Source organism: Rattus norvegicus, chromosome 6 (assembly GCF_021556685.1).
Source record: "Rattus norvegicus strain SHRSP/BbbUtx chromosome 6, alternate assembly SHRSP_T2T, whole genome shotgun sequence".
NCBI classification, from domain to species: Eukaryota; Metazoa; Chordata; class Mammalia; order Rodentia; family Muridae; genus Rattus; species Rattus norvegicus.
In genome coordinates this window covers 113,799,503-113,827,368 of record NC_141539.1, presented here as the reverse complement: position 1 = coordinate 113,827,368, position 27,866 = coordinate 113,799,503, and the positions used below count along the sequence as shown (strand labels likewise).

The 27,866-nt window shown below is 43.6% G+C and overlaps 1 protein-coding gene across 28 annotated transcripts in view; it reads right to left on the bottom strand.

The window, feature by feature from the left end:
* Nrxn3 (neurexin 3) overlaps positions 1 to 27,866 on the bottom strand; it is a 1,618,001-nt gene that overhangs the window by 1,526,148 nt on the left and 63,987 nt on the right. For all 28 annotated transcript variants that reach the window (XR_015621666.1, XR_015621667.1, XR_015621670.1 and 25 more), the window contains 1 exon segment: positions 20,194 to 21,565. Coding sequence is in view for 21 of the 28 variants with exons in the window: in XM_087552049.1 (XP_087408175.1) it covers positions 20,194 to 20,902 (709 nt within the window). In the remaining 7 variants the exon portion in view is untranslated.

Sequence of the window (27,866 nt, the reverse complement as noted above, 5' to 3'; positions counted from 1 at the left end):
CAATCAAAACATCTTGACAAATGCTGAATATAAATAAATAATATGATTTCAGAAGTGATGTCTAGCTGCAGGTTTTTATTTTCCAATAAAAGGTCAGAATAAAAGGAGAATAAAATTATGCAAATATGCCCTTCCTGGTAAGAACACACATAGGATGACACGACTCCAACCTACAACAATTGTTCTTAGCTAATGGCTTTTATTTACCTGTAGCACATTTCAGGCTATGGTAGAGCATTCCAGAAACTAATGGAGGCCAATTAGTTCTGATTTTACCCAGAAAGGAACAAAACAAAACAAAACAAACAAGCAGAAAACCCTGACACTTATGGTATCTCACATTCTTATTTTTAAAAAGGTAGCATTTTACCACCAAAAGAAAGCAGCCCAATATTAGATCTGTAAAATGTTGAATGTGTTGTGACAAAAATCACACCATTCTCTGCTTGCTCTTGTTTCGAAGGAGAATGGCTATACTTCACTGAGTAGCTGTCTTTGGTCTACTATCTTTTTTCTTTTTTGTTCTACTGTTTGAAGGTAGACTAGGGAGGTTTTTTTTTTAATGTATCAGTCTCCCCATCTATAAAATGGGGGATAAACAGGAAAGTTACTCATCACACCTCCAACAAAATCAGTCAGAAAATGTTAGCATAAAACCCAGGAGGCACCGCTCTCTTGGCAAAGAAGCCGATTCCCCAGGCTCAGCTAGGATTCTGAAGCTCAGAACTCTTTAAATATTCTGATGCACAAATGCCCTTAGCCACAAGAACTAGAGAGTGTGGACCAATAAGGGCAACACCTGATGTCTCCTTGTGTGGCAGGTGGGAGGGTCTGACAGTGAAGGAGCTAGAACTTGAACACTAGGAGAGGAAGCAGCTGTCTGGCTAATGTTCAGCTCATCTCTGGGCTGTGGGTGGGAGACTTGCTGTGCAGCTATTTGAAGAACAAGTTGCTTTGGGATGGCAGCTAGTGACACTCACTGCGGCCTTCACGACCCAGTTGCCTTTTACCTTCACCTTCTCTACAATAAAGTGTCCACTAGGCAGATTCTGACCCTCAGGTCCTTGCCTTACAAATTCCAAGTTCTGTGCATGCCCACTTCCGGACAAGGCCAACTGTTCCAGCCTATCCCACTGACAGCTCTTCCTCTTCCCTTCCCCTGTCACCCATCCACGAATAATTTGCCACAGGCCACATTATAAGCAGATAAGTAAAAGTGAAAGATGTCCCTACTACCTTGTTCTGAAGTCAAGCAAGTGACAGTGGATGCAGAGAGCTCTCCATCTTCAAATGTCACCACCTCATTCTCCTATTACTCTCCCCTCAGCTATTCTTCCCCTCTCTGACACTTGCACAGCAAAGTTTACATTTATTACACGTTTTCCACAGCGACGTGTCCCTCATAGTCACAAACAAGCATTGCATTTGGAAACTCAGGCCAAACACACCCCAAGTCTGTTGTGCTCTCACTACGGATCGAAGTTGGCAACCAGCTAGCTGTCTTTGGAGTCAATCACTTCTCCCTCATCATGTGCCTTTTCTTTAGTGGAATGCAGTACAGATGCTACCCAAGTCTGATTCTACCCCTCAAGCGATTGTGAGGCAAATCATTTTGCCTCTTTATAACACAGTTTCATAAAAAGTTTGGAAAGGCCATAGGGAAACCTACTACTTTGTAAGCAAACTTTAAAAAAGAAATAGGAGTTAGGCAAGTGATAGCCTTTCTGCATGGCTTAATAATGCTGCATATAACACCACTGGGTTATTAAACACAACTCCTAGTGACATGTGTGGAATACCTCCTGATGAGTTACTGGTCATGGGGGCCCCAAAGACTCTTAAAAGAATCCAGGCTCTCATCAATTCTCTTGAATGTCCATCAGAACTACATTGTCAAGTTAACACTTGAAAGCACGACACACCTGTCATGCAAATTATAGAGAAATCAACCTGGAGCAAAGGTGGAAGTTTTCTCCTCTCTGGCCAGCTTTAGTTCCAGATGATACAACCTAGGCTGCCAAGAACAAAAAGGCACCAATGTTCTAGCTGAAAAGCCTATGAGCTACAATACCAATCTCCAAGCAGGTTAAATCTACTGGCACAACAGTGTCACAACTGTTGTGAAGGCCACCAAGCACTCTCTGATCTAAGCACTCTCTGGTTTTGAGGTCCAGTCCACAAGAGGGAATTCATGTCTAATACCGTAAACCCAGTTTAAAGCTCCATGGCTCAGGTGGTCCTGGTCCTTAGGAAGGAACAATTAATGTTGTTCAGCTAAATCAACACAGTGCCGAGCTGCCTTATAAATATATACTGGTCTTAATTAGAAATTTGTCTTTACAATGAGTGATGAGTTCAGAGAAACTTATTTGCCTGAGATGCTGAAAATAAATGCTGATGAATAGGACACTCATGTCACCTCCTTCAAACAATGTGTTAAAAGGGGGTGGGAAGAATATAAGTACCCTAAGACAAGAAAAGCGGTGAAATTCTCTTTTGGACACTGCTTAGTCAATACAGTCATAATCCAATAGCACTAGCAACTGCTTAAAATGGCTCTGCAGAAGACTGAGCCTGTCAATAATCAATTGTAGAACAGAGAGGAACAAACATGGTCCTATCCATCCCTGATGACTTAGGAGACTGATAGATGCTGGAGAAGTGGCAGTCATTATCTTTAGCTGTTTATCAAGTAATGGGCCCACTGTGTTCCAAATGACAGTTAGAAATGCAGGGTTACATACATGGTCCTGGTTAAACACATGGATCATACACTCAAAAAAAAAAAAAACCACCCACACAAAATAAAAATGATGAGTGTAGGAGAGTGTTTAATAGGGAGGTGCGAGTATTAGTTATTGGAAGAAGAGAGAGAATGACAATAATCAGAATTCTCTCTCTCTCTCTCTCTCTCTCTCTCTCTGTGTGTGTGTGTGTGTGTGTGTGTGTGTGTGTGTGTGTGTTGTCAAAGAACAAATGTAGTAACTGATTTTTTTAAAAATAAGCTGATACTCAGAAGACTACAAAAATAAAATACTTATTTTAGGAGGACTATATAAATTCTTTTTTTAATAATATAAGCTAAAGAACTGTCATAAAGGTTTTAAAAGTAGGTGGAATATATTGATAAGAAATCAACATAATAGTAACAAGGTGGGATGGTGATTTGGGAGTTTAAAATGCAAATAATATGGAATTACAGCCTGAGAAGTCTGTGGTTCACAGTGGTAGAAAAGGGGGGAGGGGGCGCCCAGGGCAGCCTGCAAATCACTTCTACAGAACAGATAACCAAGCCATGTCTGACCAGAGTAAAAATCAACCAGAATGTGAGGAAAGGGGAACCTTAGAAGACAGTCAGAGAAATAGGCAGTGTCTAGCATACTAATGACACTTCAGTCAGGCTAACCAGGAAAGGCTTGGGATAGGCGTGAGGACCACTGTTCAATGCCAAATTGAATGGGAGTCATAAGGAGAGTGTCTGAGAATTGAAATGCTACCTCAATTGTCCAAGCTCTTTCCATAGGCAGATAATGGCCTATCCTCTTGAACCCCAGTCTCTTCATCAGTAAAACCAGGTAGGGACTATATGGTAAAGGTGATTGGAAGCATGATTGGAAGAAATCACATATACATTCACATAGAGCAGCCCCAACATGTCCTAAGTGCTCCCTGAGAATTAGTTAACCACCACATACACTAAATTTACAATTAGACAGTTGATAAACGTTAAGACTTCTACAAAACCCAAATGCACCATGGACAGCTACTAGGGAGCACGAATAGAGCTGGTGCTGAGCACAGGTCCATCTTAGTCCTGGTTCTTGCAGCTGCATTCCTGATCCTCAGCCAGCATCCTCTGGCTGGGGCACCTCTTAGGATGAGAATAGTCAATCCAAGAAGGCTTTGTAGTATCTTGGCCATACACTTGAATGTCAGTCTTTGTTCTGTCAGACAGAGAGGCACCCCTGGGCCACTAAGACCAATCTTCCTTCTGCCTTCAAAGCATCTATCACTTTAAAATCAGCTCATGCAGCAGTAGAAACATGTACCCATCTTGCTCAACACCCTTTTAACCTCAGTGCCTCACCTGACACACAGTAGGCCTAAAATAAGTACTCACTAAACAGAATAGCAGATAGCACCCCAAGGACTCGGTGAGGGGTTCATGTGAGCGCGTAAACCCACGTAGGAGGCTGCATTTCTTGGTTGCAGTCACACACCAGCTGGGCCCCTAACACCTCCATTTATTTTTCTGCTTAGAAAAATGTTAGAAGGCGTCCCCCACCCTCCTCCCTAGGCTCCCCATTCTGACTTAGGCTGGATAAGCAACTTCAGATTGCTGAATAGCAGCACGCAACACAGCTGGGTGAAAATTCCTGTGTCCTGAAATTCCTGGAAAACTATGCTGCAGAGCAAGCATTTGCAACACGGGCACAGCTCCCACTCTCAGCCCCACAGAGTCAGACACAAGGGAGGAGGAAATCAAGCAGGCAGCCTGGGCTCTGCCTTCACTTCCTTAGTAAAACATTTTGCTTCCTCTCCAACCACCCCACCCTGGGTAGAGATAAAGAAACCACAAGTGAATTAATTCATTACCAGCACTTATACTGCTAGCTGAGCCTATGCCTTCCAACATCCCAGGGGTGAAGCCTCATGTTCTTTCAGCCCACAGGGACCACAGAAGGTAAAGGAATCCCTTCCAGAAGAAGGGGTAAAGCATTGAGCTGATACCCTCAAGAGTAGGTATCAGACTCTGGGAAAAACCTAAACAAGGCACACAAGTTCTAAAAGCATGAATTTCAAATCGGTATACAAATTTGCAAGTCACTTGATTTCTCTGGCTTGTTTCTTTTGGATCTTTGAGTCTCTGACTTACACAGAATCCTGGTACTTTATGTGTAGCTGGTCTTTGCTACTTGTGGGTTCTTTCCCTACCCTTTATCCTCTGCCACACAATTTCACATCCCCTAATACTAGATAGGAGAGAAATAAGGATAGAAAGATAGAGGGAGAGAAAGAGGGAGACGAGGGAAGAAGGAAGAAAGGGAGAAGGGAGGAAGGAGGAGCACTGGGGGCAGGGGGGGAGACAGAGACAAAGAGACAGAGAGAGAGGTTCCTGAATCTAATTTCTTTTGTTTCTTCTTTGGCCACAGCTACTAATAAGCTGTAACCAATCTCACTAAATGACCAACAAGCACTCATCCCCACCTTCAGTGGCCCTGAAAAGTTCCCAGAATTCCAAATACCACATAATCACAGAAATTATGTACAACTGGCAAGAACACACTTTGGCTACAGCATGGGACAAATCATAATCAACTGCTGTGGACAGTCTGTAGCAGCCCCACATCTCTACACCTGAAATTAAAACAAAAGCACATTCTTAACCAAAATTCCAGAATTCTCAAAAAAGTCACTACTTTTAGGAGACAGAAACTCTACCATGTAAAATACCCCAAAATTCCTAGGTTTGCTGCCTGCCTAGGAAAACCATGTTTCTATTTGTAGGCATGTTTTCAAACGGACAGACCTCACTTAATTGAAGTCAAAAGAAATGCCAACAAGAATATCCTTTGAAACAAATGACACCTATCCTCAGCCAGTTTATTAAATTAAAGTGCAATTTCAACTGTATTGAAAACCTGGGACTCTCATTTATTCACCACCAAAGAATTGTAAAGAACTTTCCTTTGTCTTCTACTTCTTTCTGTATGTCTCTGGTCATCGCTGTAGTCTGCCTTATAGATTCCTTTTCCTCTACACTTTTAGATAGGAAGGTTCCCAGGGATCTGAGTTTTGGCTTCTTTCCTGTTAATCACGTTCCTTCCCTGGGCCAACTGTCCCATATCCAAGCTTTCCCTTTTCTCCTGCACCATACCTGACATCTGTACCCAAAGCCTCTATGCTGGTGAGTCTTACATCAACTTGACACAAGCTAGAAGCCCTTTCCTATTACTCATATGCTCTATGTTACAAACCCACACAAGAGCTTCCTTCTGACCTTTTTGGCTTGAAGCTTTCCAATCACTAATCCATCAGGGACCCTGCCCTAAACATCAAACTTGCTTCTCACTTACCCCACTGAAAAACTTCCAAAGTCTTCTAACCACGTAAACTATTCAAAATTCTTACAGAAGCATTGATGGCCTCCACAACTCATCATTCTTCTCATACTCTCCTGTTGGCTCCAGACCATGACATACACTGAGTCCTACAAACAGCATTCATATCCAACTGATTCCTAGGACTCGCTGAATGTTTCTTCCACCCAGTCTGACAACTAAAACGTACAAGTCCTGCCCCAGAATTTCTTCTGTGAAGTCTCTTCCTACTTCCAGCTCCCTTTCTTGGTTCTGGTCCAGGAGTCGCTCTGACATGTGTATGCCTCTCTGCTTATTGGGATCCCAAACTATACCATAAGGTCTTTAAGGACAGAGAACATATAACAGTTCCTCACATAGGAACAGTCAATAAATGAATCTATCCCATTACGTATAGAAGGCATAGCCCACCACAGTGGTATTAAATATCAAAGTCTGCTTTGCAAGGACGTACTCTTATGGAAACCAAGCTTGTCCTCCATGCTTTTTACAGCTGAAAACAGCCTTGGGGTAATATTGGCAGCTGTGAGGCCTCCAAAGGATAAGAAGTAACTGAATACCTTCTAGGGCCCCTTGACCAGATCAATAAGATCACCACACACAGAGAGACCATCACAAACAGTCACCATGGCATCAGGGATATTTTAGAACCAATCTCCACCTAACAGTGTAAACTCTGTGAGTGAAATACTGTTACAGTAACTGTTACAGAGAATGTAGATTTGAGTTCCATTCTGATAAGTGGCCACCAAGCCTTGCTGAACAAAAGCCTTCATAAGCAAAGAACATCTTTACAATAGTCTCCCAGTAGCTGAATGTTTATGTATGAACAACTTCCATATGTGATAACTGTGTTTGGCTATTCCTTTCTTATACTTCTTATATTCTTTCTTATATTGTTTTGTCAAAAGTTGCTGATCTAGTGACTTATCTCCCATACCCCCTTGAAATCCTTATAGGGCTGTTCCCTGAGACGTTCTACCAGCACCTGACCAATACAGATGCAGATACTCATAGCCACCCATCAAACTGAGCTCAAGGACCCCAATGGAAGAGCTAGAGGAAGACTGAATGAGCTGAAGGGGATTGAAACCCCATAGGAAGAACAATATCAACTAACTGGGCCACCCAGAACTCCCAGGGACTAAACCACCAACCAAAGAGTGTATACATGGAGGGAGCCAGGACTCCAGATACATACGTAGCAGAGGATGGCCTTATCTGACATCAATGGGAGGAGAGGGGGGCTTGATGCCCTAGTGTAGGGGGATGCTAGAGGGATGAGGCAGGAGGACTGGGTGAGTGGGGAGAAGAACACCCTCATAGAGGCAAAGGGGAGGGGCTCGAGGGGAATGGGATGGGGACTTGTGGAGGGATAACCGGGAAGAGGGATATCATTTGAAATGTAAATGAATAAAATAATTAATTAAAAATTTAAAAATAAAAAATAAAGGTAAAAGTCACTTGTTTAGAACACAACAAGTAAAGAGAAAGAGAGAGAGAGAGAGAGAGAGAGAGAGAGAGAGAGAGAGAGAGAAAGAGAGAGAGAGGAAGGCAAATGTATATGATAAAACAGGTGGGAGGGGGTCTGGCCGCAGAGAGTCCCAGAGCCAGGGAGTCCTTGGGTTGATGCACATTGCTACTCAGGTGCGCTCCTCCAAGGTCTATTCCAGCACCCTATGTAACCCTCAGTGATACCGCTTGTCAAAGCATGTGAACTGTGGACCAGTGGTCCTAACTAGCATATAATCCTCCCTTTGTAGTTCTAATTTCTTCAGCTCGCCTGCCCAGGTATCCACTTCCTGCTCGATATGACTGTTTTTTCTATGTCTGAGGACAATTATCCTGATCCCAGTGAAGCTTTTCTTCTCCAGGGAATCTCTAGGAACTAATGGATCCTCTCCATCTCCAGTGACAACAACATGCCTATCTCAAACAGCCGTTCACAAGCATTTACATGATCTTATGCTGGCGACGGCTGCCCGTAATTGTTACAGCAAACCGTTGATTTGTAAACAAAAACCACCACCAAAAACAGTCTCTCAAGTTCATTTTCAAGCAGATCAAACCAAAGAGAATATGTACGTACATTCAATAAAAGCTATCTCACATAAACACTACCTTTCCCATTGAAAGAGAGATGGTGTTTCTAATGATAGCCAGTGTAGTCTAGGTAATGAATGAATTCAGTGACTCCTTTATTCAACAAACACTACTAAGCTCATACGCATAGAAACGTGAATCTATCTACACATTAGTGAGCCCTTACATGTCAATAGGCAACTCAGACAAGTAGGGGCACACCATATCACAAATGTACCTCTCGTGGTTATATACAATACACTATATTAAGGCAACAAACTCTTCTTGGGTGTCTGCTGTGTGACAGACATGATATTCATACAATTCTGCATGTATATCAATTACAAAGGAAAAAGAGTAACTCCCCTTCTTAGTTTTGCGTTTTACTGTTCCTAAGGAGAGTCCATCCTCACATACACCCCTGTAACATGAATGGAGAAACCCAGCTGAGCAATCACAATGTACATTAAGGACAGGGAAGCCAAAGAGAGCCAAGAGACACATTAAGACATTGCCATTGGTTATATACACGGGGGAGGGGGAATAGCCCCACCCTGCATTAACTCAAGGCTGAAAATTGGGATGAGTACATATTAAACTTTGACAGTCCACGGATCCTAAACGCATGTCACCTCTTATACATTACACCTACTTCTCAACAGCTGTGTGTGGTCCATGGCACCTGGACATTCAAAGTGCCTTCTTGAACTTAAAATTATGTCTATAGCTTCCTTTAAAAGTTTGGGAAGAGGAAGACAGCTATGTGGTTAAGAACACTTGTTGCTCTTGCAGAGGACCCAGATTTGGTTAGCAGCACCTACAAAGGGGTCTACAACCATCCATAACTCTACTTCTAAGGGACCCAAAGCCTTCTTCTGTCTTCTGCCAGTACCAAGCACACACATGATACACAGACATCTGGGCAGGAAAAACACTCATACAATAGAATCTTTTATAAAACAAACCAGTTTAAATCATGAAATTTACGATAATTGTTCCTTGTTATTTACTCTCCTGTCAAGAACGTATCAGCCGATATGGGGTTAACCAAGAGCCAAGACTGGCCTTACTTTATTGAGGTCTAGGAGAGAATTTGTATACTGGATTCCAGTCTAGAGTCACATGGGGAAAATTTCTAGCACAGTCTAAGCTTTGCAATGAAATTATGGAAAATACCACCAAAGAATCTTAGGCTTTAAGTAAGGTTTGAGGTTGGGCCACATTCATAGCTATCCCAGGGTGCATATAACCCTCAGGCTACATACAGAAAACACCGTCTATGGCAAGAGAATCTCTTATGAATTTTACTTTGACATAGGATTAATTCCTGCACAAAAACCAAAAAGCTAGAAAGATCAGTACTCAGCTACCCTCTCATTCATCCTCCTTACCCACATGGCCCACGAATAATTGCTTTACATGTAATGGGGCAGTGATAATGTGGCTGGGGAGCAAAATGTGGCCTGAAGACAGAGAGCCTCGATCCTCTGAGCTAATTAGAGATACATTAAACTAACCTGAAAAGCACCTAAGCCCCTCATCATCACAGGTGACTAGCCTGCTGTTGATGTCACTTGTTACACAGAAGGTAGTAGTTAATTCTAAGTTGAGACAAAGACGTAGTTAAACCTTATCAGCCTTAAAGTCACCTCAACCTCGGCATCCTTTACCTCCCAGCAGCTTTTAAAATGTGCTTCTTCGGCTTCCATGGAAAGATCACAGCTGGAAGGCCACAGAAACCCATTAGGCTCCTCAAAACAAGTCATGGGATCTGTACTTCTAACATCATAGATTTCTTCTGCACTGCAAAAAGCCCCATTCGGATTTCAGCACATCCCTCCCCCAAAGCAGGCGGGCTGCAGCCTTGTCCTTTCTAACCTAGATGGAGCAAACAGACTGCAGGAGGATTAGTCTTTCTGGGATCCCTCAGATCTGAGGCTCGTCACTCTCCAAGCCCACTCTTCCCCATTCCCTTCGCCCTTCAGAACTAAGCATGCAAGAAACAGGGCCCCATCTGGAGAGGCAAGAAGCTTGAGAAAATGAGATGGAAGGGAGAATCCTTGAGTGTCCTCTGACCTTCAAGCCTCTCCGGCCCTTTTCCTGCTGCTTGGATCACAAGCAAGTGATTTCAGCTCTGCTATCCAGCTTATCTTGCCTCACAAGGGGTGTCCTCCTTTTTATTTCAAAGCAACTTCTTGAGTAAATAAGCTGGGCGCTCTCTCAGTGCATTTTCTCCATGTTCCAGGGCTGCAGGCAACACACTGCTGATTGCACCTACAGGAGCAGCTATGGGGTTGTTTGGACTGGACTGTGTCTAAGGTAGAGATTTCAGCCCCAGTGTGTCCAACAGCCATAGGACTGCAGAAAGTCTTTCATCTACAGACTTCACACTGCCGCCCCACCAAACAACTTCAGGAAAACCAAGCCGGCAGAGGAGAAGCGAAATGACAAGGGAAAGGTGAATACTGTCTCACCATGAAATTTGGAGGAAAAGCTCCCCTGTCATTTTCTTAGCTGCAGAGACACTGTATTTGGAGGTGGGTAAAGTAACTCAATTGTAAAGTGCTTGCCCTGAAACATGAGGACCTGAGCTTGATCCTCGGAGCACTTATTTTTAATAGTAAATGTGGTGTGCACTAGGGAGATGGAAAGGCGGCTACTGAAAGCTCACTGGCTAGCCCCTACCCCTACCCCTCACCCTCCCAAATACCCCCCACCCTCAGCCTACTGGTAATTTCCAGGCTGGTGAGAGCAATCTTTCCCTCCTTTTTGAAAAAGGCAGACATAGACAATGTCTGTAGAACAAGAGAGCAATAGCTGACTTTCACCCATGTGTGTGCATTCAAACACACACACACACCATATAGATACACATTTGTAAATAAACACACATATAAATTTACACATATACATGCATACACACACACACACACACACACACACACACACACACACACACACTGTATTTATCTAAATAAGGATCCTAAATATTTCACAACTGGAAAACCTGTACCAGAAGCTGAATGGTCCCAGGATTCTTGCCCTGCCTTTCTGTCAACACCACTTTCAGGCCCATGTTTTCCTTGCACACTATAGAAGTTATCCCTACAAAAGCTAAAGGCATTCATCATTTCTAGGTCTAGATGCAAAGCAAGTTTATCATGGCATAAAGACGTCGGCAGTTCAGCCCAGTGACTATGAGGTCAAATTATTTTTAAAGCTATTGATTCCTGGGATTATAAGAAAAGAGAACTTTGGAAAATGCAGCAGCTAGGAACCTGGTCAGCAGTCAAGGTCTTTAGCAGGCACAGACAATGACACATTTAAAGGGGGCCCCATGTCGCTTTTAAATAGGTCACCCAAAGACACCAATTCCTGGAGACCAGCAACAGTAATAACAACCCACTGGTAGTGTCGCTTTCCAAACAGATCAGGAAGAAAGGCCTGGGGAGCCATTCTTTGTCCTTCTTTGCTGGCCACAGCCTGTCACCTGCAACATAGACCCCAGAGAGCTAAGCAAATAAACATCCCATTTAAGCTAGAAAAGCCTAGGAGAATGACTACAGTTACCCTTCCATTTAAATACTACCTTGTACCTCTGAATCTGCAGCAAATACTTGCAAACAATTCTTCCCTAAGTTACTTCTTCCCCCACCCGCTTTACAAAGTATATTCCTCCATACCCTACCTCCTCCCACTCTCCCCAGCCATAAAATTTCCCACTCTTGTGGTTGCAAAGTGGCACACGTGTCTGTGATAAAGTGTGGTCACTGGTTGGAGGGAATCACACACACACACACACACACACACACACACACACACACACACTGTGTGACATTGCTATCACCGGACAGCAACGAGTCTTCTCCACCAGGGTGGGTGCAGAGAGGTGCTTGCTACCTGAAGCCCATGATATCTGGAGGTCCTTAAGAAAAACGTTTGTGTAAGCGCAAGGCCCTGGGTTCGGTCCCCAGCTCCCCCCCCCAAAAAAAGAGTTTGCAAATGTAAGATCAGGTCTGGTACCTTGTAAGGGGCTCAGTCAAATTATGATTTAGTGAAAGGTTTAATTTCATCATCATATATCCACCTCCGTGATCCTGCCCCTCCTCTGACACACATGCAAAGAAAAAGAGAAGAATAAACACAGATAAAGGAGTTTAGTTGTGTTGTGTGCGAAGGAAAACAGAAGGCAGCAGGAAATCAGAAGTCCAGTAAAACAACCCAGGAACCTCCATTTCTCACCAGCCCTGAGTGGGTGATGGGCATCTCCTGGTACCTAGGAACGAAAAGGTTAAGTCTGAAGAAAGTGTCCTCCTTCATCGATGCTCCTCCAGCTGCTATAGTTCTGTCCAATCTCCGGTTACTTTGCTGCAAATTGGGGTTTTTAGGATGAGAACCGAACGCTCATTTTTCATCCATTTCCACGTCTTCTCATATTCGCTCTTGTTGTCCCTGGCTGGGATCAGCAAGGCTCCTGGGACTGGCCCAGCTGATAACCTCCTGTACCCAGAATTTGACATTTTGCTTATCTTAGACGTCCAGGGAGGCAGTGCTCCATTTCAGGATGGAGACACAGGCCATTTGTGGTAATGGGGGGAGCTGAGTGGGAATAAAATGTCACGCTGGGGGTCTGGGTGCTCCATTTTAAGAGAAGGCAGTGGCCAAGCTCAAGCTTGGTCTCACACCTGCTATACATAACAAGTTCAATGACACCTGGGGGGTCTGCATCTCCTCACCCATTCACAAAGGTGAAGCTGCTCTCTGACTGACTTGGCTGTCTGGGGACTGCATACAAAGAGCTGTGAATAAGGCCCAGCTGAAAAATCACAGTCAGCAACCCCATGCTTTTGGACTTCAGGAACACTGCAATAATATTTGATGTGTGTGTGTGTGTGTGTGTGTGTGTGTGTGTGTGTGCCCCTGGAAGTCCCCTTCCCTTTGCTTCAGCATGTTTAAAAGTGAGATAGAAGAAAATGGTGAAGGCGGACAAAGCTCAAAGGGATGTCTTGAAACTTCTGCAAAGCTGCACCCATACACAAATGTTCTTACATACTGCAGGAGGAGCCCGGAAGCCAAGAGACTATGCAAAGAGCTTTCTACACTTTGTCTCTCCAACACCCTCAGAAACTCTGAGGTCTGGTTTCTTATGATCATAACAGAATGTGATAAAGAAGGTAGGCTCTGAAGCCAGAGAGTCTGGGTACCAAGTCCAGATTGGCCTTTTTTCAGCACAGTCATAGACAGATCACTCCACCCCCATCTCTCAAGCTCCTAACCTACATGGTAGAATTATAGTTGTGGGTCAAGAGTCATTCAAAGTTGCAGGAGCTACTCCATACATGCAAAGCAGTTCCAGCCACATGGCTGTCGGGAAAATGCTCTGTGGTTGTTAGGTATGGCCAGTTATTGTTATTTATCATAGCTAATTAAGAGGAAGCTTTGCAAACTTGATCCAAATGTGTACAGTCTGTAAATGGACAAACGTGGATTTCAGTCAGGACTATTTTTCATCCCGGAGAGCACACTCTTAGCCGCAATCCTAAATTTTGTCTGAGTTCGGAATCTTTCTGCCCCTGTGTCTTCACCTGCAAAACTGATGTCCATCACCTTGACCTTCCAGGACTGTGAGGATTAGATGAGCCAATAACAATGAATGCACCAGAATTTCAGGCATGTGGCAGTGTTCTACAATGGCAATAGTGATAACAACTCCTCTATTACTTTGTCCTCAAAAGAGCAACTGACCTAGGCAGAGCCACACCCCAAAGCACACTGCTATGGACCTACTCCACCGAGTCAGCGAGCAACCCAGTGGCCAGAGGGCATATGCACATTCTCATCCCATCCCCCAAGCACATCCTGCACCCCATCTCTCTGCCTTATGAATGACTGAGGGGAACTCAGCTGATGGGCAGCTGCCCCGAGGAACCAGAAAGCCTCTTTTCCAGGGCAGCCTGCAAAGGGAGATAGGGGTCTTGAAAATAATTAGCCCTCAGTGCTGGGCCTGTGGTATCTCATTACTAAATGCAAATTCAAGTTCACGTGCCACTCCAAGGCTCCTGGCACAATGCCTGCCTGACCCTCAACCTTGCTGAATGTGGTCCAAATCGTTCCCAACTTCCCGCCCCCTTTTCAGCTTGCAGCTGGTGTTCGGTCTCCACAAAGGGGGTGGGGGAGGCTGCTCTCGGTCCAGCGAAGGGAGAACGAGGAAAGGGGTCTTATTTCTTTAAGGGAGGAGGCAGGGATGTTATGGGAGGGAGAGATTAGAAAAAATTGTTCTTCCCTCAGCAGTTAAAAGAGGTATAATTGGAGCAAGTGGCAGGCGGCTGTTCTGCCATTTAGCATACAGCATACCCAGGAAATCTCACTTGGTAATCAGAAGGATAGCAGGAAAAAGGAGCAATCAGACCCCTATTCAAGCTCCGTTTAGTGACAGCCCTTGTTGGCTGGCTGGCTGGCTGGGCTGGGCTAGTAGAGAGCAGGGGCTGATCCCACAGAAAGTCTGAATACTAGGTGGGGAGTCAGGGCTCGGGAGCTCCTTTGGCTTCATTGTAAGATCTTTCTGCTGTTCCTCCTTCTCTATACCACAGAGAAACTTTGGGAGGGAAGCTACCTTTTGATTGTTCACTGTGTTCTTATCCCCAGGCTTCCAAGGGCTTAAGAGTTGACAGGGATTGCCATGTTACAATCGCAACAGAGTGTACATTCAGGGAAAGAACGGGAGATGACCATGTTTTACTCCAACATAAAGTTCCAACTGGGGCACTCCTGGTAGCATAACACTGTACAAAGAACTTTGGAGAATGCTTAGGAATAAGCGGTCTCCTCTGAGTAGGATATCACTCTCTGCTTCTGAGACTTCGGAGGAGAGAGGTACAATTTTAAGTAGAAAGAAAAGCCATTGAAATTTGCTTTCTGGAAGGTATACAAAGACCTCAATCAAACCAGCTTGACTACCACTCAATCGAATGGTATGTGATATCGTGTAGCCTCATCTTGGGAGATTTGTTCAGGAGAAGGGGTCAGCTCAAACCTTCTCCGTTGTTCCCTTTTCCCATCCTCCCTATGACAGGCTGATTTCATGTTAAATGAAATCTTCAGGGAAACTGGGACTAAGTTTTATGTGCCTTGGCAGTGAATCGATGCTTCGCAACTATAAGGTTGCTGAGAAATTCAATGTGTGTACTTTCATAACTAAGAATACTTTAAAATAATTAACTCAACTCGTTTCAAAGGAATAACAAATTTTCCATAGCCTATAAGGGTATACTTGTCCTTAGAGGAAGCTGGGGACACCTATTCACTCTCTAGCCACTCAGCTTCAAGGCTCCCATCATAGGACTGAACTAGACAAATGGACCATTAAAGGTGCTGGGCCATGATGCCTTCAGTAAGTTCCAAACCACATTTATCATTTTAAAACTCTTTTATCTGCCCTTCTTCTGTCCTTATTGACAGTTACTGGTTGAGAATCAAAACATCTTGTTTATAAACCTAAGACCTAGAAGTAAAAACCTAAAACAACTTCTCTTTACATATATCGTGTGCTACGATGCTTGCTGTGACTCCCGTGGACTGAAGTTTTTACAAGTCCAGAAGTCAGTCTGCCACCAGAGCCCACAATCCCTCACCCAAGAGAGAAGACAGTGTGTCTACTACCTTACCCTTGGGTGGCTCAGGTCTCCCACACCAACTATCTCTGTTGTCTTCTACTTTTCTCAGATGGAATCAGAATACCCCAAAATATATAAAGAGATGGGTGCATTTATGCATTCTTTCTGGGCTCTAGTATAGGCACATTTTAGAGCCATTGAGGCATGTAGAGCCAGAGAGGTCAAGAAACCAGTAACACTGCAGGCATGCTACAGATGATTGGACTGCTAGGATATCTCCAACAGGCCCTAACTGTACTATAGGAAGCTGCAGGAATCCACCAGGGTGCCCCTGCTCTCAGAACTAGTAAAGCACCGAGCAGATCCTCACGCATTCAAATGGAAGGGTTAGTGCAGCAAACTGGGACAATTGGGTGCTTGATTCATAGGACGCACTACTGTGGGAAAGTACCCTGATTTCTCTTCTGTGGTGTGTGTGATAGGATGGGGGAGAGGGTGTGACTTCATGTCCATTATCTACTTCATACTGTCTTTAGGAAAATGGCATGCATTTGTTTAGGCTCCTTATCACGATGTGTAATATCTGCTTGACACTTAGAAACAGCTCTGATTCTCCCCGTTCACATTTTACAGGTAAGTGTTCATCCTTACTCTCCAACCTATGTGTGGAGGCAACAGACATTTTGTAATATTCTTCGGCGTAATTTTGTCATTGGCCAGACATGATGGCAATTACTAGGATCAGCAGGCTTCAAGTCATCCACAGTAAATTCCATCACCTCCCCAATATTGGTTTTCACCCAAAACCTTTGGGTCGTTCTCTTTCCAGGCTAGCCAGATGTGCCAGATGTTACTTATCACAGAGTCTATGTGCACAGCTTCTCACAGTTCAGGAGAAGAAATCTGAACCTTTCAGAAAGGAGAATTATTAAAATACACATATTGCATTTTAAGCACTAAAAAATCAACTGCATTCAATCTGTTCTGAAGAAATTCCACAGAGGACTGAATAACACATACACACAAAAATAGAGAAAAGACAAATTATATATATATATATATATATATATATACATATATATATATATAATATACACACATATACAGTGTTGATTCTTCCTGCTGAAAGTGCTGATCCAAACCTGCCTGGAGGAAATGAAGTTTTTTGGAGACACACACACACACACACACACACACACACACACAAAGAGACACACACACACACAATCAAAAAAGATCCGCAAGTTAACAACACATTTGCAGACACCCTGGTCCCCTAAAGGAAGAATGCCAGCTTTCACTGTAGGTTCTGAGATCCTCTGGGCAAATGGGAAAGCAAGTGATGTCAGCCGTGTCTCTAGGAAAACATTTTGGAGTCAACCAGGCTCCGAAAGGCACCTGATTATAAGAAGCCTTTTAATATTTTAACTGCATTCCAGTGACGTGACTTTGTGTGTTTCAGTCCTCTCTGGTCCTTTCTCCACCAACTTTCTTCCCTATGAGTTCAATGAGAAAGAATCAAAGCCAACAAGGGTGTCCAACCTTCAACACTACATGACATTGTCATCTACAGAGGACAGTCTGTTGAACCCCTTTTCTAGATATCTTGAGAAGTAGTCTGGGAACCTCAGGCTGGATATTTCTATGGACCTAAAGGACCACCATGTGTGCACAGCATCTCTTGACATCATAGGTGCCTGACCCAGCCACAGAAAGCGAGATGTAAAATCTAGCCGGTAGGGAACAGAAGCAGAACAACTGGAGAACATTTCCACATCAGCCCAATGTACATTGTGAAATGGAGCCTCCAACCCAGTTCCCAACATGTCAGTCTCCAACATGTTCCACCTGTAAAAATAAACTTAGTTTTGACATAAAAATATTTTAATGTAGCTCCTAGTACATAAAGTTTATAGCAAGTGTAACCTGCTTTATAAGGGATGGACAATTCTCAAAATATTTTAAGAATAGTCACAAACACGCTAAAAACAAAACCTAAAGCAGTAGGGTCCTTACCTGAGGAGATCCTAGGAAGGAGGAATAAGATATTTACCTGGTTCCACCCTCTTGACACATAATCAAAGGGAAAACTATTTCCTCCTGGTCATGAAAATGAAATATCTGGCCAGGGTGGAGAACTAACATTCCAGTTGGGCATGCAAAGAGACCGCCCATCAGGTAGGCAGGACATCCCTTGGAAAGCAGGTTCACCTTAAGCTTCTTTAAAGAGATTAGTGGGATAGTTATTTCTTTCATAAGAATCATCTTCCTTCCTCAAAGTCCCACCCCTAGGAACTGCGTGAGCTTTGGCTGACTGAGTCCATGCACCTTTCTGAGTCTTCCCTTTCTTCTCTTTTGTCTTTGTATTTCAGATCCTAGTCATAGCCTAAGTGTGCTTTTTCTGGTGCTTTGGGGGTCTTTATTCTTTCTCTAAAACTCACCTTCCAACCGTGTGGCTGCTTCTTCACTATGCACTTGGCCACTATGCCAGATTACTTCAATTGGTAAGGCTTCCTTTCTTCCTTCCACTGCGATTACAACTCTTCTTCTGGGATTACAGCTTGCTTGCTATTTGCTTGCTTGCTTACTTGCTTGTCTTAATCTAATAAAGTTTTCCACAAGTTTTTTTTTTGAGTTCATTCTTAAATTCTTTTATTAATGAGACTAGGATCCCCAGGAAGGGAGCCTGATTTCCAACATCACTCTGACTTCTTTGTCCCTGTCTTGGTGGTTCTTCACCTTGATACTGCACTGGGATCATATGAGAAGCTTTAAAAATAGAGAGCTGATGAGATCCCACCCCTGGAGATGTGGATGTAATAAGCCTGGGTACGGCTGGAAAGTTTCTCAGTTCCCCTAAGGTGATCTTAATGCTCAGCTGGGGATGAGAGTCACTGCTCTTCCTTATAGAACACCAGCACTTCCATGAAGCGGCCTATATGGTTAGCAATGCAAAACATGTCAAGAGGAATCATGATGTAACCCATTCACATCATCCATACCCTCCCAAGATACACATGTGTGTATCTCACAGCCTCTGATGCACACCTGCCCTCATTGGCTCCCATACAGTTTTTTTTCCTTTTTTCCTTTTTTCTTTTTTTCGGAGCTGGGGACCGAACCCAGGGCCTTGCCCTTGCTAGGCAAGCGCTCTACCACTGAGCTAAATCCCCAACCCCGCTCCCATACACTTAATCAGCTCAGTGATTTCTCCTCCCCAAATCAAAGCCCAAAGTGAGTGCAGAGGGCCAGGAATTTAAACCTTATTTATATTTGTCATATAAAAGTACTTCCTCAGATCTAATACCAAACAGAAGTTAGGAACTTAGTGTGCAAGGTGAGGACAGCTTAAGTTCTATGCAGGTAAACTTTCTCTCCATCTCCCTCCTCTCCCTCCTTTCCCTCCTCTTTCTTCTTCTTTTTCTTCTTCTTCTTCTTCTTCTTCTTCTTCTTCTTCTTCTTCTTCTTCTTCTTCTTCTTCTTCTTCTTCTTCCTCCTCCTCCTCCTCCTCTTCCTCCTCCTCCTTTTCCTACTCCTCCTTTTCCTACTCCTTCTCTTCCTCCCTCCCTCTCCCTCTCCCTCTCTCTCTCTATCTCTCTCTCCCCCTCCTTTACTACCTTTCTCCCTTCTCTCTTCCCTCCCTCTCTTCATCCCTTAACCTGTCTCAAGCTATAGGTAGATATGTGCAGTTGTCTAGGGTAGTTTGGGGAACTCCACTGGACAGGGCTCTAGTCCAACCCTTTATCTACTCACACATACCTCAGCAAATGAAACAATCAAGAAAGGAAACCATATTTAAAGTGGGCCCTCATGGAATATCCTCATTGCTAGAACAATGACAGAAGGCTCTCAAAAGGATTCTGTGGTTACCTTCTAGATGCCTCTCATAGCCCAAGGGATGGAATAACAAGATTTAATTGTAACAGGACCATGTGCAGAGCTGACAGTCCATCCTCCTCCATGCTATGCATGGGTGAAGCTTGGGCTAAGGTAATGAGGAAGATGTGATGTGGAACTTTCTCATCCACCCACAGTGTTCCAAGTCTCCAAGAGCCAGGAGGGGCAGAGATAGTCACCTTGCCAATGACTCTCTTATTTCCCACTCTGTGCTAATCCTGCTGAGCTGTGCACAGACTCAGCAGTCTGAGCCATCTAGCCCTTTGAGTTGAGTCAGAGTGAATGGTTGAGTAGTCTGTATTCTCTTCCAACTGAGATCTGGTCTTTTATTTCCATTGAGAGCAAGGAGATGAGTTTCCACCACCTCTTTGGAGAAGGAGACCCAATTATCTACCATACAGCCGAAGCTGTGCTAGTACATAGTTCTGATATCTAGCCATCCCTCCTACCTTCGCCTAATCCAGAAGTGTCTACATACAGGTGAGGGAGGGTGGTCTTACCTTCTGAGCAGAGTGTGCCGCCATAGCCAGTGGTAGAACAGTCACAGGTGGGATGACCATCCAAGAGGAAGCAGATCCCACCATTTTCACAGGGACGCTCGCCACAGGGTCCCTCTGCTTCTAACTGGACACTCTGGCTCCCGAGAAGCCGAGGTTCCGAGTTGCCATACTTGAGATCCAGCATTAATCCCTTAAAGCCAGGCATGTTCTGTACTCCATCAAGGGTCAGGGCAGAAGGTCGAATGTCAGCGGGGACGCCACCGAGGAACAAATCACTGACCACATCCATGTAGGGCCGCTGGGGCCGTAGCTCACCAGACTGGCCCTCACCATCAATCACCAGCCCAGTGCGCACACGGTCACGGCTCACCATGAGGAAGTGCCAACTGCTGTCGTTCACCTGCTTGTTGGACAACACAGTGGTCTCGGCGCAGTCCATGCTAAAGCGGAGCTGAACACGGCCATCCACCAGGGAGAGGCAGAGGAAGTCACAGACACCACCATCATCCAAATACAGGAGCAGCCCAGTGGAAACATTGGTCTTGAACTGGAAGCTCAGGTCACTGCGCGTGCTAGCATCCCAGCGTAGATAGCGGGCCCACTGGTTAGGGAGGCCCATGAACTCCAGACCCAGGCAGAGCCCCACCAGGGAGCCCAGAAAGATGCTCACCTTCAGGGTGAAGAAAACTGAGTGGAGGGTAAAGCTCATGTTGGCTGCTGGGTCGGAGCAGAGAGGAACAGGCAGGCCAGGGAACAGCCCTGGGGCGGGAGTTAGGGGATAGGCGTTGGTGAGGGAAAGGAAAGAAAACAGAGTGGTACAAGAAAAGACAAGAAGAACACACACGGGAATGCTAGGAGGAAAGGGGAAGGAGGAAAAAGAACAACACGGCCCTAGATAGGCACACAGGCAAGAAATCCAATAAAGAGGCAGAAGAAACAGACAGAGAATGTCGGTCGGGTGAGGCAAACCAGGGATGAGGCAAGGAGGAAGTATCTTTCTCCAAGAAAAGATCTCAGCTATCCATGTGGATCCGGAGGCCTTGATTCAAGGAGAAGTAGCCCAGGATGGGAATAAACCTTCAGCAATGTCTTCCTCCCAGCAAATATGTCCTAGCCAGGGAAACCAAGGACCGGGCTGGAGCTCAGGGTGCCGTAAGAGGGAAGTGAGCCAGGTGAAAGGTAGCCCAAACCAAGGACCAGTGCTGAGGTTTGACTGTCTACCAGCAGCAGACCCTGGGAAGGGGAACCGCAAGCAACTGAGTACTCAGGTGGAGTGAGGCCCAGAGCGGAGCGGAAGCTGATTCAGGCTTCATGGTGCTGGCCAGAGGCAGTGCTGCCCATAACAGAGCTCCCAGGACGCCACAGAAAAGACCTGTTGGGGAAGAAAGAGAAGAGATGAAGATCAGGGCTAAGCACCAACTATTACACCCTCTGGCACAAAGATGGATGGAGTGCTGATATCCCCAAACTGTTCTAGATGTTTCTCTCAATGCTACTTCACACAGGACAGGGACCCAGTTCTCCTGTGCCAGGGAAAAACCCCAAGTCCAGCTCCTAGTACACAGTTAATTTTTCCAAATTTTTCCAATGCAAACGTTGTAGAATGTCCTCAACGCTATGTCAGCACATTTTTGGAAACAGCCAGACTTGAAACATTAACATGTAAAAACATGCAAACACCCATGTAGATATTTGCTTATTTATCTATTGAAATCATTTTTTTCTTTTTCAACTTTACCATCCATTACTTAAGTATAAGAGGCCCAGTTCCTTAAATTTTAGAAACATATTTTTTTTTTTAGGGAAAGTACATTACTAGGCAAAAAGGACACAGTCTCTAACCAAATATTAGGGATACCTTCTTTAAAATACAAACTTTAAGGTTAAAAATACTTGAAAGGCTGAGTTTGGATTCTAATTCCTGTCCATTAAACTTAAAATTATATTCTAAGCCTGTTTGCATTTCTACTTAATAATTTGAAAAATGGATGAAATAATGGCCTCTTTCCAAGATTGAGGCAAAAAGAGGTGAGATTAGTGTGGTATGACCCTAGCATAAGTTTTGTACCTCATAGGCGATCAACATATACTAGGTTGGTTTTGTTCTTATCTCTAAAATGAAAAGGAACAGGTGTTACATGAGGTAGGTGTGTGTGTGCGTGTGTGTGTGTGTGTGTGTGTGTGTGTGTGTGTGTGTATGTGTCTGGTGAGGGCAATGTATATGTGCACAATATTCAAAAGTTATGAATAGCTAATTGTCAGACACAGAGTGAATCAAGTGCATTTGATTCTGACTAGAAAGGCAGCAACATCCATTGAGCTTAGGACCTGGTTCCTGAAGGGAGTTGCTGATCTACCTAACCAAGCTGCTGAGTTCTCTGTTCCGATGAAGCAGTTGGCATAATTTCCAAGGGCTGTGCAATTTGCTTCTTACTCCTTGTCACAGTTGGCAATTCACAGCGATCCTCAGTGGTCTCCTCAGAGCACTGATGCTAACTTTAGTTGCAATGAAAACATCAGCAAAAGCTAGCTCATTCTGTTCTTTGAAAAGAAAAGATGCTATTCCTTTAATCAGGGATAAATCCCTGTTCTGCATGAACATCAGTCTATATCCACAACAGCCTGGTCAAATCTATCATCAGAAAAGTCTTGGTTCTATGAAAGTGTTTTACCCAAAATTATTTCCTGGAGCGTGTATAGGAACACCCCATAGACTCAAGGGATACCCAATGTGGACATAGAAATATACTGATGCTGGCTAGTAAGTGTGGTGTGTGTGTGTGTGTGTGTGTGTGTGTGTGTGTGTGTGTGTTGGTTAGTGCTGCTTTGGTAAAAAGAAAGTCAACTATACTCATGTCAACACTACCAGCAACATCTTGTCACAGACAAGATGCAATTTAGGCTTGTAAACATCCAGGAAGAAGAGTCCAGAATAATAGGACGTAATGGCAGGAGACTTGACAAGCATTCTCCAAGAAAAGGGAAACTCTAGTCTACATAATTCTAGCTCATCCTGGGCACTACCATATCAGCTCAGCATAGCATATGTCCAAGGGCATCACAAACTGGTTAAGGACAAGTTGATTTTGGAGACAGTAAATCACAGAAATAAGTCAGGTACTGGAACCAGATGCTCTGGGGACTGAGGAAAGCAACTTCTTCACTACAGTGCCTACCACAGGACATTGTCATGTAACAGAAACCATGAAATGTCTATTCAAAGACTGAACCATAAACAGAATTTAAGACCCACTATAAAGTCCTTTGACTTCTATTCCATGCTGAAGCCTCTACATAGCCCCACTGTATACAAGGACAACAGTGCAAGGTATGGGTTCAAGTTTTCAAGATGCCAGCCCCAAGGGGTCCTAGAGGGCAAAACAATACCTGACGAACTGTGGAACCCTGTGAATGAATGAAGAACCTCACTGCCCAGGCGTCCACCTATGAGAGTGGATAGTGGGAATTTACCCATCTTGCTTTACAGTAACCACAGTAATCCATGCAGATGGAATCCACCTTCAGATTCTTGTCCTTCCTCCTCAGTCAGATTAGCATTGCCAATACCAACATCCCTACACTGTACATCAGAAGGGATCAAAGGGTCTGAATGAGAGGAGCCAAGCTTTTAATCCCAGAGGTGCCAGACAGACCTCATGTAGGAATGGTATCATTAGAACCAGTTTGTCAAGGCTCAACACGATATTGACTAGCCACATTCTCTCCTCAAGCTTGTTTCTTGAGCTGGAAACATTCCTATGACCTTTGGGAATTTGTTCAACTGACCAAAAGCTATATATGACGTTATATTAAGTACTCAAGGCCCCCACCCAACTGCTGCTAGCAACTGTACTATAGCTTTCTCCAGTCATCTAGTAGAGAATGACAAGCTCAAGAAATTGAACAAAGGAGAACAAAAAATCTTTATGACCCAGTCAGCCAATGGCCATCCATTCCTGAGTTCCAGGTCATCACAGGCAGTTGGGGATCAGGTGGTTGGCTTCAGAACCCAGAAGGAAGGATGAGGATGGTATTGAAGTTCCAAACACTTATCTGTTGTGTGGGAACCAAGCTAGAGAGGGAAAGTGAGTGACATTATCTAATTGCCAGCTAATTTACATAATTATCGAACAGCACCGTTTTTTATGTTGGGTGAACATCTTTGCAAATGTCTCATATTCTGGCTGCTTAGGATACAAGGGAGACCTCACACAACTCTGACATGTGGGCTATTTGCCACAGCGATGGTTCAGAACATCTGACTGCCATTTGCCCTCCCCACCCACTCCTTTCTTTTTTCAATGGCCATGGAGGTTTCATTGACCTTGAAACAAACTCAAGAGAGAAGACAGTATCTAAAACTAGAATGGTTGGGATAGCATGATGACAGCCATCCTCTACTCATAACTACAATGCCCAGGTGGGGTTTTCGATCTTTCCTCTAGAGTCTAGAACCTTCTTAACTGTTTCATTTCTTGGACTGCTCACCAGACTCTAAGGGTTTATGGTCCTTTGATCCCCCTCACTACACCTTTCATCCCATAGGTAGAAGTCCTAGTCTGTATCATGAAAATGAGATTCAAGTGACTCTCAGATCACATGACACAGGATGGCCCATTAGGGTATTCTAGCCTCTTGATCACAGCAAATGATTTAGAGATAAGTATGCCATCAAACCTAGTCAAATTAGAATTAATGCTAGAACTTTAATTGAAATTATTGGGAACATGACCCTCTTACTCTTTTTTGCCATGTTATTAAACTCTCAAAGTCAATACTTGGTGACAAATACCTCTCTCACTATTAAAGATAATTGTTTCTGAATGAAGAGCCAAGACAAGTAGAAAGACATATTTCAAATGGCATTCATTCTTTTGAAATCTACATCTAATGAGGTCTGGCGAGCAGAGAGTTCTAGAACTGTACATAAGCTAAACTTGTTTTTTATTTAAACAAATTTGAGTTGAGGCAAGACAAAGCATCCTGACAAATACTATTCTAGTAACGCTGGGCTATCAAAAGTTCTATCCTTGGTAAGTTGACAAAAACTCCCATCTCACACTGCCTCATCCATATCTGAAGGAACTCTCTGTGGTTTGAGACTCACATGCTGCCCTCTCCCAGCAACAAAGCTCTGGATGCCCATCACCCATTATCTTGAGCAAAGGCATAAGACACAGTGCTTCTCCCACTTTAAAGATAGATGGAGGTTTTTATGAATAGTCTCAGAAATATACTCCTTCAACTAAGTTACAACCCACCCACCTACCCACTCACTACCAACACTATGCCTACTTTAATACATAAATAAGGTCCTGCTGCAGGCAAAGAGAGGGCAAGGCAGATTCTTCTAAGATATGAAAGTGGTGTAGAGAATAATGCAGAACATGGGCATTTGAATCAGGCAGAGCTGTATCTAAATCCAGACTCCTATTATTATAGGTACTTAACATTGGGCAACTCCTTTGAGTCTTTGTGCATCCAAAAGAAGGAAAGGATTGATAGTACTTACCCAATATTGTAATTTTGAACTCTATCAATTGTAAAACTGTATATAGACACAACTTTTAAAACTGTGATGACATATCTAATAAAGCTGAATGTTATTTAGATCTTCATAATTTCATAATTCCCCTGCTAAGTAGATACCAACAGAAATGCTTATATGTCCAAAGACATCCAAGAATGGTCATAGCCTTATTCTCCATAGTAGATCACCAAAGTCTATCTGCAGCACAGACTACACATAAATTTTAATCTATTCACACAAAGTAATGTCCAAATTTGAAAGTGACTAGTCTTCATTTCTAGATACAACATGGATGACTCTTACAAACAGAATATTGAAACAAGTATAAGGCATGGATGGAAGGGAATGTACTGTATATGTTTCATTTATATAAAATAGAAAAGAGACAAAAAAGTATGCAATACTGTTGATCATCAGATTGGTGGTTACAAAGAAGAAGAGAGCAGAAGAGGTAATAGAATTAATTTCAGAATCTCAGTGATGCTTCAAGGTGTTCAGTGTTTGCAAACTCATAAACTGAGCATTACCTTCTATCTGTGTATACATTTATGTTCCCTTGTGTCTGTATATTTCAATTAAGAACACATAAAATACTGCCTCGCATGTACTATATATCTATCTACTTTCCTATGACACCTAGATGTTTGTTTGGGAAGGGTGTTTGTGTGTGTGTGTGTGTGTGTGTGTGTGTGTGTGTGTGTGTGTGTGTGTGTGTTCATGTGTGTCTGGAGATGGTTTTAAGGAAAACTATTGCTGCTTTTGTGTTGGTAAACTAGAACCCCTTACTCACACTTCCCACAGTAAAGCCAATCTCTCATCTCAGAAAAGAAGAACCAACCTCCATCTACTAGGCTTTGCAACATCCCCATCTTTCCTAGTCTTTTCATATGTTGTTGCTCCCTTTCACAATTTCTCATGTCTAAGAAAATAACTTTGCCTTCTATGGCTGTGTTTTCCACTGGAGTATGCTGAACCACTTCTAGACACACACACCAAGTTACCCCATTTTAGAGGTGTCTATGCTTCCCCTTCAGGTCAGGAAGGGGACAAGAGTCCCTGAAGCTCTCCACTCCAGTTCATCAAAAGAACTTACAAAAAGAGAATGTGTTCATTCTGGGAAAGGATGACAGACAGAGAGAAAGAGAAAAGAAACTTTTCCTTTAATTTTCAACATTCATATCCTTTTTTACTTTAAAAATAATTTCCACTGAAAATGAGAAGTAGGGACTGGAGAGATGGCTAGGCATAGGCACACTTCCTGCTCTTCCAGAGGACCTAGGTTAGGTTCCTAGCACCCAATTTGGATGATTCTCAATGCCCTGTAACTCCAGCTCCAGGAGATCTGACACCCTCTGCTGGCCTCCTCAGGCACCTGTGGCTTACACTCACACAGACACGAACACATAAATAAAAATAAATTAATATTGAACTAACTTCTATTCTTGTCAGGAATACTAATCTATTACAGAAGAGATAAACCAGAATAATTTGTGGGCCCTAACCAATCTTCTAGACAAGTTTCTCACAGTATGAGGAAAATGAGGTATAGTAATTAAGACTTGCCACTGGTTAAAGAGCAGAAAGTTAAGAAAGTGGGACCCACTTGAGAGGCAGGCAGAGAAGAGCAGGCCATGCCCATCGCTCATTTTCATCAAGTGCTTGGATGAAATGGAAGAGAACCCTCTGTTCTCTGAGCTGTCACTGAGAGTATATGGATGAAGCTTTGTGGATACCACGAGATCGTGGTAGGCTTACACTACAGCCTATGTCTAGTCAAACAATTCTCATGGTAATAAAGAGAAAGGTATATAACTTGATCCTCCAACATAACCAAAACCCAAGAACAGAACATGTATTTCCTAGCTATGTAGTAAACAAGAATTCATGAATGAGATAGACTCAATCTCCCATTCTCTCTCTCTCTCTCTCTCTCTCTCTCTCTCTCTCTCTCTCTCACACACACACACACACACACACACACACACATACACGCCCACAGCTTCTCTGTGTCTTAATGCTTGACATGTATCATCAAGATGATAACGGAGTGCACACTTAAGTTCAAGTCCACAGTAACCAGCACAAATAGAAATCCAACCACTGTTGAAAGCTTCTATTGTGATTAATGTTTTCCTCAGGGCTC